The following is a 12,673-nucleotide window of genomic DNA, read 5'->3' on the forward strand; positions in this document are numbered from 1 at the left end:
TCCCCCTCCTCCCGCCCTGCTCTGGCCCTCCTTCCTGGTCCCCCTCCTCCCACCCTGCTCTGGTTTCCTGTGGGCGTCTGGTATCCGCCCTTGGGGGGGGGGGGTTCTGTCATGACTCCCATCCTTCACCCTCCTCCACTTCCTCATTATACCTTCATTCAGCTCACCTTGTCCTCTCACCAAGCTCCAGCCAAGCCCTGCTTTCCCCAGCAACCTGTCAGCTTCAATCAGCTCCATTCATTCCACCTGCTCCTGTAATCAGCCTCATCCCATTCACCTGCTTCCCCTGCTATAAAAGAACCAGCCATCCAGTCAGCAGATGCCAGATTATTACAGCCTTGCCAGTAGTTCTCCAGCCATCCACCCTGCCTGATCTTTGCCTCTGGACCTTGTTTTTTGCCTGACCCCTGCCTTACTCTCTGCCTGCCACTTTGACCTTAGCCTGCCTCTGAACCTGCCTCAGCCTTGCCCTCCAGGTACCTCTGCTTTCAATAAAGACTTTTTAATATATATTTTTACTGTGTTGGCGTCTTCACGGGTCTTCTGAACTCGGTTCTTGACAAACATGGTGAGAATAACTGTAATCTATTACTTTAACCCTACGGAATAATGGAAGGAGATTTTTACCCCGGTTGGAACCCCACTCCTCCTAAATCTAAGGAAAATGAAAAAACAAAAAGGAAAACCTAAAAATATATATAAATTTAACATTGAAATCAAATAAAGGACTCATTACACACCAGGTTTTGTCACGAGTGAGGAAAAAATAGAGCGTGGCATCGATAGGTGGATTGGTACGGCGTCTGCAGTGATGCAAGCATTGTACTAGAATTTTGTGGTGAAGAGAGAGCTGAGCCCGAAGGCAAGCTCTCTATTTACCAGTCGATCAACGTTCCAAATCTCACCTATGGTTGCAAACTTTGGGTAGTGACCAAAAGAACGAGATCGTGGATACAAGCGGCCAAAAAGAGTTTTCTCCACAGGGTGGCTGGGTTCTACCTTAGAGATATAGTGAGAAGCTCAGTCATCTGGGAGGGGCTCGGTGTAGACCTGCTGCTCCTCTTCATCGAGATGAGCCAGTTCAGGTGGCTCAGGCACCTGGTCAGGATGCCTTCTGGATGCCTCCTTAGTGAAGTTTTCACATCCAACCAGGACAAGACCTAAAGGAAGACCCAGGACAAATTGGAAGGACTATGTCTCTTGGCTGACCAAGGAGCCCCTTGGGATTCCCCTGGAGGCACTGGCCCAAGTAGCTTGAGAGAGGGAAGTCTGAGCTTCTCTGCTTAGGCTGCTGTCCCCGTGACCCAATCGCAGTGTTGGCCTGCACCCCAATTTTAATTTGTATATTAAACACTTTCACGTCAGAAGTTCAGATTTAGGAAAAAGAGCCTTTTTAGAAGCTTTGCTGAAAAAGGCCTCTTTTTACTAAGAAAACTCTGCTGGAATGTATTTTAAAATTAAATATCCACAATACGCATTTCAAATAGTTTTTTTGACAGCATTAATAAGAATTGGAAAAAAAAATGTTACCTGCTATTTGCTCTTAAAGGCCTTAGCGGGGAATTGGGGATGTGTGCTGACACCAGCTGGTGTAGGCTGGATGTTTGCAGCCTCAACAATGTGTAACTGTTGTTGCAAAAAGAAGTAACCTACCAACTCAATGCACCATGACACTATGACTGAGTGTTCTGGCACTCGAGGAGTACAGACGCTTCCCTCTTTCGCTCCCTTATCTTTTTTCCCCAGGGCTTTTTGTCCTGTCTGCCCACAGAGCACTTCTCTGCATTTCTTCTGAAAAATTATATTTTTACTAACCATGGATTTGATAAACTTGTCATTCAATGCGATCGATAAGATTTTTTTAGTCATGAGAACGGAGCAGGGGGCTCCCACATGTCCACTGGGGAAACACCTGGTGGGATATATTTTGGATTACTGGAAGGAGTGGAAGATCATATGCCTCTCACAGCTGTCCATTGAGGACATCGAAGACGTGTGGATATTTGGTCTGATGATCACTGGATTTCTCCTGATGGAGGATATCTGGTTTTCTGGAAATTTGGGAAGACAGGAGCGATTGGAGGGTGACCCACACCCACGGAAAGCACCGACCGTGTGGAGACTTCTCAGACTGGGATGTTACTCGAGGTGAATCGTAAGCTGGACAATGTTCTAGCTGCGATACCGGTATTAGTGCGCAAAATGGATGTCATCTCGGAGAGAGAGTCACCGGACGGTACGGATAAGTTTAAAACCCAAAATTGGCTTCACTGAAGGACCGGAAATGGTCAGTTTAAAGACTGAAGGCAGAGAGGAAAATTATCTCAGCCTGACCCAAACAAATTCTTGTTAATTGAATCTGACGCCCTGGTAGCCTTGAGCTGCAAGCAACTAACCCCCCCCCCCCCCCCCCCCTTCAGATTGGTGGACGTCAGCCAGGTGAGGTGATCAGCTGGAGGAGTCAATGTACTCTTCGCTTCTCCCAAGATCTCCCTCCCACCTGTGACTGTACAGTAGATGAGCGCCTTAGATGGCTGCTCTCGCTGGGGGAAACAGGATCCCAGCCCCCCCACCTTCCTATTGGAGCCTCATGTTGTGTTGTCTGCAGCATATCTGTTTGAGGTGTTTTTTTTTTTTTTTTTTTTTTTTTTTTTGCAGTGCAAAGCTTCCCTCCCAGTGGAGGGTAACTCTGAAGTGCCTTTTTTTCCCTCCACCTGAACCAATCCTCATGTAACCCTCTTATCTCTATTAAGGTAGCGCGACTCGGGTTGCGAATGACCACATTCAACTATATTCCAACTACATTTATAATAATAATAAAACTGCATTGAACTTATATAGCGATTTTCTAGACACCCAAAGAAGCTTTCACACACTCTCACATTCACACACTGCTAGTGATGGTAAGCTACTTGTAGCCACAGCCGCCCTGGGGAGGTCTGACAGAGGCGAGGCTGCCATTTGGCACCGTCGGCCCCTCTGACCACCACTAACACAGGCAAGTTGGGTGAAGTGTCTTGCCCAAGGACACAACAGCAGGATACCCCTGGAGGGAGCTGGAATCGAACCCATGACCCTCCGATCATGAGTCAGCCCGCTCTACCACCTGAGCTACTGCTGCCCCAATTTCCCTCTGGGATTAATAAAGTATGATTGATTGATTGATTGATTGATTGATTGATTGATTGATTGACAGATTGATTGATTGATTGATTGATTGATTGATTGATTGATTGATTGATTTAAATACATGTTTAATTTCTACGTTTTACCTTCTCTGCAACTACTCTTGCTGGGTTCCTTATATAGGAAACATTATTTCTGATTGGCTTAATGAACTGACCTGAATTGGAATTTTTATTATGTGAAGTGCCTTGAGACGACTCTTGTGATTTGGCGCTATATAAATAAAATTGAATTGAATTGAACTCACTCTCTTTGACTTATCCGCATCATTTTAGAGCAGTTTTATGCATATTTCTACTTACATTCCCCCTGAAGAACCTGCTCCTTTTTTCAACACTACTTCATTACTTCACTGCTGACGTCATGCTCAGATCCACGACCCAGTAAAACCAGTGAACGTGACTGGAATCACAAACACATTTGTTTTCCGGTCTACCTGACTTCTTTTTTTAAGTTAAACGTTATTATGGGCTGCAAGAATTCAAAACCTCTGACTTTGTAAATATATGATACATTTTTACCAAGAGTTTCTTGTTTATTTCCTAAAGTCTATTTATTTATTTTATCCAAATATGGTTTCAGGTTCAATAAGGCAGTTGACCAGCAGGATGTGGTTTTGAACCATCCTGCTGCATGGAGAGTCAGTCTTATCTCCGATCTGAGTAACATTTAATTAGCTGTGTGGGTTAATAAACCATTAACTGGCTCGTGTGCAAAAGGAGAGCTCTGGTCAGTTACCAGAAGGATCAGGATAAATAGGAGCTGAGGTGGGAGAACCAGCAGAACCAGCAGGAACTGAAAGACAACACCTCTATCCACCTCCTCCTGCTGCTTCTGAGACACAATGCTGCACACCTCTGCTCTGCTCCTCCTCCTTGCCCTGAGCTCCGCCGCCAGCTTCCAGCTGCCGGAGGAGGCTGCTCCACGTCGGGCTCGCTTCTCCTCCAACAGCCCATGTAAGTCCTGGTTGTACTGCATTAACCAAACTAGAGCAGACTGCTGAAGTCCTCCTGGGTACATGAGGGATTCTATTTAGATGTAGTAATCAGGAAATAAAAGCAGAGACTTCATGTTTTTCAAGTCATTAACGATTTTATTCTGCCATGTTTGCAGAGAGTTTTTATTCACAGATGTTCTGTTATCGTTGTGATTTCAATCTGAAGCAGAAATCTACTTGAGGAGTATCTAAACTGTTCTTAATGTGTCTCTGCAGCTGATGTGGCCAGATGTTTGAATGAAGCCTCCACCGTGGGCTGTGGGTTCTACTCCTGCCTTGAGAACTCCACCTGTGACACTGATGGGATGCACGACATCTGTGAGCTGTTCCTCCACTCAGCAGCCAGCTTCAACACAGAGGTGAGGATCTGCAGAGCTTTATCTCCTTAAATGTTTCAGATAATTAAACAAATTACAATGTCAGACAGAAAACACTTTAATGGCATAATTTACTAAGCGAAACAGATAATAAAGTTATTCAAACCAACCTGGCCCTTTGCGGAAGAAGTACTGACCCCTAAATAACTAGCTTGACTCTTATCGTTTGTGATAGCTGATAATGAGTTTCATATTACTGCGGAGGAGACCTGTCCCACTTTTCTTTACAGAACATTTAAATTCAGCCACTTGGGATAGTGTTCCAGCATGAAGGGCCTGTTTAAGGCCAAAGGTCACACATTTCCCATCAAGATTTTCTGGTTGAGAGCAGAATTAATTGTTTTACTTATTACAGCAAGTTCTGAAGCAGAAGATCAGCTCCATACCATCACACTACCACCTCTGTGTTTGACTGGTGTTGGTATTCTGAATGCAGCGTTAGTTTTACATCTAGATTTAACGTCGACCTTCCTAAAGGTTCTACTTCTTCATCATCTAATGTTGCTTATTCATGATTTCACAAGGAGAACAATACCTTCTTCCCCATGTGGGGCTGGCTGGATAGATTGTTTCCCTTAATAAATAAAATCATCTTTATAAAAGAACTGAAAGTAGAAATCTTCACGCTGTGTCTACATGTGGTCATCTCTTGCAGACTGTCTGAACTCTGTCTTTGCTCTTTAGGGTAAAGCCTTTGTGAAGAAGAGTCTGAACTGCATTTCCCAGGGGATCTCCACCAAAGTCTTCCAAGCTATTCGCCACTGTAACATCTTCCAGAGGATGATCGCTGAGGTCCAGGCTCAGTATACATATCCTGACTTTTATCCAGTTTCTTCTTCACGTCTTCTTGACTTTGTGCATTGGCTGGTTGGCATAAACATGGTTATTTATAAAGCCTGGATCATTGGAGATTTGTAAAACAGTTTATTTTGGTTTCAGGACTGACCTAGTTCACAGCAACCAGAAGTATGTAGGTAATATGTAGACTTGTCTTTGCTGAAGTTCTGACTTAATGAACAATAGTTTGTTGTCATCAATGTCAATAGTGGCTCAGGAGTTCAAAGTTCACCCTGTAATCGGTGGGTTGCCAGCTGACGGCACCTGTGTACAGCTTTAGCTTCAGTCTAAATTAATAAGTTAATTTAATAACATTAAGCAGTGAGTTCTCAGCACGCTGGTGTGTGACCAGTTAAAGTCATCAGTGTGATGACGTGCTGCTTCAGGTAAATTACACCTCTGTTTGTGTGACTAGCCAGTCAAAGTGAAGGTGTGTGTGTCAAATGAAGGTGACTTCTGTTAACACTGTGTTTAATTTGATTGTGTCTCAGGTTCAGGAGGAGTGTTACTCCAGTTTGGACATTTGTACGGTGGCTCGTACAAACCCCGACGCCATCGGGGAGGTGTTACAGGTTCCCACCCACTTCCCCAACAGGTAAACCCTCACCGGCAGCTGCTAAAGCACACAATGATCACAGAACTACAACCAGATGGCTCAGTGAGGGTGTTAAACACGTAAAATATTCTGTTTATCAAACATTTGTTTCAAAATATAAGGCTTGCTTTTAAATTTAGAAATAAACAGAAAGAAAAACATGTTTTTAAAAGATCTTGATTAACTACTTTACATATTTATTTTATTTTGAAGAGATCATTTGACACATTTCTTCGAGCTCAAAAGAATAAGCTGCTGTGTGTCGTTTTGACTATGGCCAGTTGGGGTCACTGTTAAACTATCGTATCAACACACAAATTAATAAAATATGTCAGCCAATCACATATTTTATTAATATATAACATTCCTTATCCCAAATAAAGACATTTTCTAACTAGGGGACAATATTTCATAGGTCATATGAATTTATAAACCATCCTTTCATAAAACCTTTGCAAATGTAACACAAGCATAAATTATTCTGAATTTAAAGTCCAGGAAAGTGTCCTCTGTATTTAATTTTATTTTGTTAGGCATTAGAACCAGATCTTTTTATGTTAGCAGATCCAAAATCTTAGGAGCTTTTTGCAGTTTAAGGATGTTCTAAACCACTTCTCTGCTCCTGAACTGTCAGGTACTACAGCACCCTACTGCAGTCCCTGCAGACCTGCGATGAGCAGACAGTGGCCATTGTGAGGACCGGCGTCATGGCCCGTATGGGGCCCGACATGGAGACCTTCCTCCAACTCATCCAGAACAAACCTTGCTCCAGCAGCTCAGACGTTCCCGTCTCCAACACCCCCACCAGTTGGAGGAACATGCCTGTGTTCAACATCCAGCCTGGCTTCAGAGGCAGAGACCCCACCCACCTGTTTGCCAGGAAGAGATCTGTGGACAACCTGCAGGGAGGGGAGACCCAGGCAAAAGCAGACCAGTAGATCATCACATATCTGATTATGTCACATGCACACTGCCCCGCTGCTGCAGAGCGTTAGATTGTAATTTGAGATGATTATATATTATCTGAGCCAATCCACCGGCTTGATTATATGATTTGAAGTCTATCTGAACAAAGAACCTTATTATTATTAGGATTGATATTTATTTTCTTTATTTATTAGGCTGTCTGGTATATTCAAATAAGCAGGAGGGGAAAGGAGAATTAAGAAGATGCTTCCACGCTGGACGTAGAGCTCTTTGAGACTCCTTTTTGCTGGTCTGAGATCACTTTATAAGCTGTTTTCTGTTTGTAAATGTGGAGATAGAAATCTAAATTTGCTTGGAAGCTGCCTTGGCCCAATAAACACCCTGATGTGACTGATGCATCTGACTGGTTGTTCTCTGAGGAGGTTTCAGAATAATGACAAGTTCACAAGGTTTTAAACAGCTGAGTTTGTTTGGTTTGTAGAAAGGAGCAGAATAAATCAAATGTATATAATACTGCTGAAATAATGTTTACAAAAAAAAGAGCATTGCAGAGGCATTGCAATAAATCAGATTCAAACTACAGATCAAACATGTAGTGCAGCTGATGCTGGTACCAACATGTTCAACCACACATTTTCCTCACATGCAGATCAAGTTTAAAGGGGAATTTCTGCTTTATGCCTCACAAATGTGCAGAAAAGAACAGTTTATCTAAGATGTGGTAATAACCGAGAGTTCCTGCAAGAGAATTTTCTCAGCCAATAGGGCCTGGTGACATTATAGGGACAAAAACAAGTTTAGCGTAACAAAAGGCCAAGTATTTCATCAAAATGACCAAAAGTTCACTTTAAACTTGCAGGCCCAAACTGCTTCTTCACACAGGTAAATCTGACACCGTGGTGCCGATACAACGAGATGAACTGGTGTGCCACATCATATCTGTCTGGTCTCCAAACCAGAAAAGCACTGCTCAATGACCTTGTTATCAAATAAGGGAGCCATAATGAGTCCTTCTCCTAGCTCCCTTATCTTACAGCTGGAAAGCCAAGGTCTCATGCAGAAAATTAGACTTTTACTCTCTGAATAAAGCTTATCTTTCTTGTCATAAATTACTTTTTAAAAACCTCTTATTCTGTTGAATGAATAATGTCTTTAAATCCAAACTATTTTAACTACGTGTCCTGTGCTTTGCATTGTGGGTTAAAATGAATATTTCTCCTGTAATGGTTAATTTCAGATCTTACATTTCACCAGATCAGTAATTGTTGATTCTAGTAATTTAATCTATCAGCATGAACACAATAATATCATAAATTATTATTGATGTATAACATTTTCACTTCACACTGAGAGTTAACCTCTAAGTATCTGAGCGAGGGAGTGATTCTCAGAGGTCTTTGGTAACACCTTTAAACTTGTCAGATTCTGATTGGTCTAAATTTGTCAACAAACAATTGAAAAAAACGGGTATCACTTCCTGTGTCCCTCAGTTCTTCGCCAGCCTCCCAATTAGGCTGACCGGTGAGCAAGCATTTGGAACCATTCTTTCTTTTCAGTTCATCGGTCCCAGCGTGCTCTCTATAATTAATTCTTCTCTGGTCTCTGGTCAGGTTCCTGCTTACTTTAAGAACGCTGTAATCCACCCGCTTCTTAAAAAACCGAGTCTCGACCCCTCTCTCCATAGCAGCTTCAGACCCATCTCTAAACTTCCGTTCATCTCCAAGATCTTGGAAAAGGTTGTGGCTAAACAACTCACAGCTGCTCTTGATGAACATAACATCTATGATAGCTTCCAGTCAGGTTTTCGTAGAGCTCATTCTACTGAAACAGCTCTTCTTAGGGTCTCCAATGACCTTCTGACTCACAGTGATGCAGGGGACTGTTCTGTTCTGGTCCTGCTGGACCTGACTGCAGCCTTTGACACTGTTGACCATCGCCTGCTACTGGAGAGGCTGAGAGACTGGGCAGGCCTATCAGGATCTGCTCTGGAGTGGTTCTCCTCTAATCTTTCTGAGCACTGTTTGGGGATCAGATTCAGTCCTGTTTGTTTTGTTTTGTCTGATTTGATAATGGTGGCTTCTCTTATTCCTGTTTGTTTGAAAGAGAAGTAAAATAAGCCATCTCTGTCAAAATAACCTGGAATATTCCTAGGATTAAAAGCAAAACATCATCAAGAAAAACCTTTTTTAACCAGCCAGGGGTTTTCAAACTGCAGCCCCTCCAGCCACCAGTGTTTACACCTGAAAGCTCCAGTAAGTGTGTCCTTGCTTTGATCTCCACGCAGGAAACACAATCAGTTTTTAAGTGCCTCATTTTTCAATAGATATTCAATTTCCTTCAACAAAGAAACCAGTTTAGTGTTCCACTGGGAAGTCCTGATCAGTTGTACAGTAGAAGCAGGTAGAAGGATGCAGAGGGTGGAGATGCCAGACAGAAGGCCTAGAGGAAGACCAACAAAGTGACATATGGATGTGATGAAGTAGGATGTAAAGTAAGTTGATGTGAGGTTAGAGGCTGTAGAAGATAGGACTTAATGGAGCCATATTGGCTGTGGAGACTCCTGATGAGAAAAGCTCAAAAAGAAAGTAGAAGAAGTTTTACCATCATATTTAACGTCTTAAAATATCAGCAAGTGGCAAAGCTAAAGTGCATTCTGAATTATTTTATAATAAACCATATTTTTGATGGATTTGATAAAGGTAAAGAAAGGTCAAGCAGACAGGAGGCGATGGATTGGAGAAACATGTAGACTAAATACACAAGAAATGTTGAGACATGGCATTGAAACATACAATGAAAATGGAGTGCATAAAAAAGGCTGATAGAAGTTGAACAAAACAACTAAGTATTGTGTTTGACCATTTCTTTTTATAAATAATAAGCACAAATAATAACTCAAAGAGAAACAACAACCATGAGTTGATGGTGTCTTATGGTGATCAGTGGTCTTTACGGTGTGATCAGCCTCTTTGACTAGACATGTGAAAGTGCATTTCTGTGAAAAGGTTACGATCTTTTGCTATTTAACATGCTATAGAAAGCTCTTTGAACAACCTAAGTTAGAAAAAAATGGAACTGAATGTTGACCAGATTGATGAGTTAACAGCAGGTCAGCAAAAATTATATTCCATGCTTTTCTACCTTTTTCAAGTGACACATTTACCGTCTGAAAATAAACACTATGGGTTTAATTTTAAATTTAATTATTTACGTTTAGGTAAAGTAAAAATAAATAAAAATAAAACAAAAAAACCTGGGCCTGTGACACAAACGCACAGACGAAAGTGAAAGTGTAATTAGTGATCAGTGTTGGGCAAGTTACTTCAAAACTGTAATGCATTATTTATTACTTGTTACCCTCATTTTAAAGTAATTCATTACATTACAATATTACTGATTTTAAAATGTAAGGCATTACACTACTTTTGCATTACTTTAAGTTACTTTCACCGATACAACTTCAGTATGAATCTCGTAATGTGACGCTCAGTGAGCTCATGACATAAATGTGGAAGGTGATGTGGTGTCTGAGCTAGGATTGCTGTTAAAACAGTCAGAAATAATAACAGTGCTTTAAAATGATTGTTTATTAAATAAAAGCAACAACAATCTGTACTCTCAGCATGTTGCCATCTTATATTAACTGAGCAGGGAGTGAGGTGGTGGGGGCTCCAAGCCTATATTTGCCTTGGTCCCCAAATGCCTTGATACGGCCCTGGATGTGGGACTGACTTCTGGGGTGATCTGATTCTATCACATGTATAAATATTAAATGCTTATATATTATTGCTTTTCACTGGTAAAAATGTGTATCGGGGATAAATCTACCTACTTTTTTCTTTTTTTCTTGATTTTATTTGAATAATTTCCAGCCCTTTCTCTCTCTAACCTTCCTGCATGCTGCATGTTTTCTCTGTCTTCCAGAAAAACTGTTTCCTAGACTTCCTACTTTCTAACGATCAGCCAAAGGGATCTACACATGCGCTGCGCTCCAGCAGTAATGAGTTGAAATCACCGGGGCACAGATTATGAACTCAGCTGAGGCAAAGCACGTCAGAAAAGCACAAAATACCAGAGAATATGCGCTGATATGAACGATCGCAAGTGAATTATTTTGTTTTAGTGGAGCGATTTTGTGAATGTTATAGCGGCCGCGTGGAGGACGCAGCTGAGCCGTTACCGCTGCGTCCTCTCTGCCCGCAAAGCTGAGTCCATAAATGACGTAATATATGCAGATACCGGATCTTTCTTCGGGTTTCCCGCAATTTGAATTTTTAAGGAACACATCTTGATTCTGGGTTTAAAAATGCATTGTAATTACCGCACCACATTACTCCCAACACTGTTAGTGATTCTGAAAAATGCATAAAGAAGGAATGAGTAAGTGAAAAATAAGCATGAGACTTCTAAAAACAAAATAGCTGCTGTTTGTCCAAGCCTGTTGGCCCCACCTGAGGTGCTAAGTGGCCCCAGGATGGCTCTCACTCGGCCATCTGTTGCTGTAATACTAGCTGACCCACGATGGCTTCTCACCTCCGTGTTATGGCCCATTAACCTCCATCTAGCTTGAGAAATCCATTCATTTTTCCACTAGGAGGTGTGTTTGCTGACAGCAGAAAAGATGGCTGTGTTTCCAGGAATCACAGAAAGTTTAACTGCAGCTCAGCTGTGTGTGCTTACCAGCTGATGCTGGGTGACGTGTTCAAGTTCGGGGGTGGGGGGTGGGGGTCTGTCTCCAAAACACAGGGGAAGATTAGAAATGTTATTGATGAGAATATCATTTCATAGTTTTTCTAAAAAATAATAAAAAATGAGCATTTTGCAAAAATTACAACCAAACGAAAAAATAGTCAACTTCTATCAAATTAAGTTTCCACTCAAGCCTTGTATGAAATAATTTTCTTGTTTCGTCCTCAGAACCCTAACTCGAACCAAAAATTTTTTTTATCAGAAAATGCTCCATATTTCTGCTCAGAGCAGTGTGGACACAGAAACATTACATTACACATCATGTACGTTCCAACATTCCCACCCTCACCTGTGATCACGAGCTTTGGGTAGTGAGCGAAAGAGCGAGATCGCGGACACCAGCGGCCAAAATGAGTTTTTTCCGCAGGGTGTCTGTGCTCTCTTCCTTAGAGATAGGGTGAGAAGCTCGATTATCTGGGAGGGGCTCAGGGTAGACCCGCTGCTCCTCCTCGTTGAGAGGAGCCAGTTGAGGTAGCTCGGGCATCTGGTCAGGATGCTTCCTGGATGCCTCCCTTTTGAGGTTTTCTGGGCACATCCAACCAGGAGGAGACCTTAGGAAGACCCAGGACACATTGGAGGGACTACAGTATGTATCTCGTCTGGCTAGGGAATGTCTTGGGATTACCCCAGAGAAGCTGGCCCAAGTGGGTGGGGAGAGGGAAGTCTGGGCATCCTGGCTTTGGCTGCTGGCCCTGGATAAGTGGTCGAAAATGGATGGATGTATCATGTAATTATGCCAAATGACATCAGAAATGTAAAAAGCATGTCAGCATATTCTAACTGTGTGTCATGTGGGGAAACCTGCAGTCCCTCCAGGATCATCACAGTCGCAGTTTAAATGCCTGATTTGGCAGCACATAGCTGTTGAAGGTATAGTACTTTTTTCAGTAAATGCTGCAACACCCTCAGATGAACATCAAGTTAATTGTTGATCAAATAAGGTCAAAATCTTGATGTTTGTGTATTTTTCATACACTTGGATGAAGTGTCTTTCCCAAAGACACA

General features: G+C 42.2%; 1 protein-coding gene across 1 annotated transcript; it reads left to right on the forward strand.

The window, feature by feature from the left end:
* The first annotated feature begins 3,946 nt into the window (after positions 1-3,946).
* stc1l (stanniocalcin 1, like) lies at positions 3,947-7,309 on the forward strand. Its single transcript, XM_015973847.3, has 5 exons — positions 3,947-4,142; positions 4,400-4,542; positions 5,245-5,352; positions 5,889-5,992; positions 6,627-7,309. The coding sequence occupies exons 1-5, from the start codon at positions 4,031-4,033 to the stop codon at positions 6,928-6,930; spliced, it is 771 nt and encodes a 256-aa protein (XP_015829333.1). The 5' UTR covers positions 3,947-4,030; the 3' UTR covers positions 6,931-7,309.
* The last annotated feature ends 5,364 nt before the right edge of the window (positions 7,310-12,673 follow it).

The sequence above is a fragment of the Nothobranchius furzeri genome, chromosome 6, assembly GCF_043380555.1.
Source record: "Nothobranchius furzeri strain GRZ-AD chromosome 6, NfurGRZ-RIMD1, whole genome shotgun sequence".
Classification (NCBI taxonomy): domain Eukaryota; kingdom Metazoa; phylum Chordata; class Actinopteri; order Cyprinodontiformes; family Nothobranchiidae; genus Nothobranchius; species Nothobranchius furzeri.

Bases quoted from the DNA above. Each gene is read 5' to 3' on its own strand.
- stc1l (XM_015973847.3), top strand. From the start codon at position 4,031: ATGCTGCACACCTCTGCTCTGCTCCTCCTCCTTGCCCTGAGCTCCGCC. The intron at 4,143-4,399 runs GTAAGTCCTGGT...GTGTCTCTGCAG, and splicing joins CTTCTCCTCCAACAGCCCAT to CTGATGTGGCCAGATGTTTG. The intron at 5,993-6,626 runs GTAAACCCTCAC...CTGAACTGTCAG, and splicing joins CCCACCCACTTCCCCAACAG to GTACTACAGCACCCTACTGC.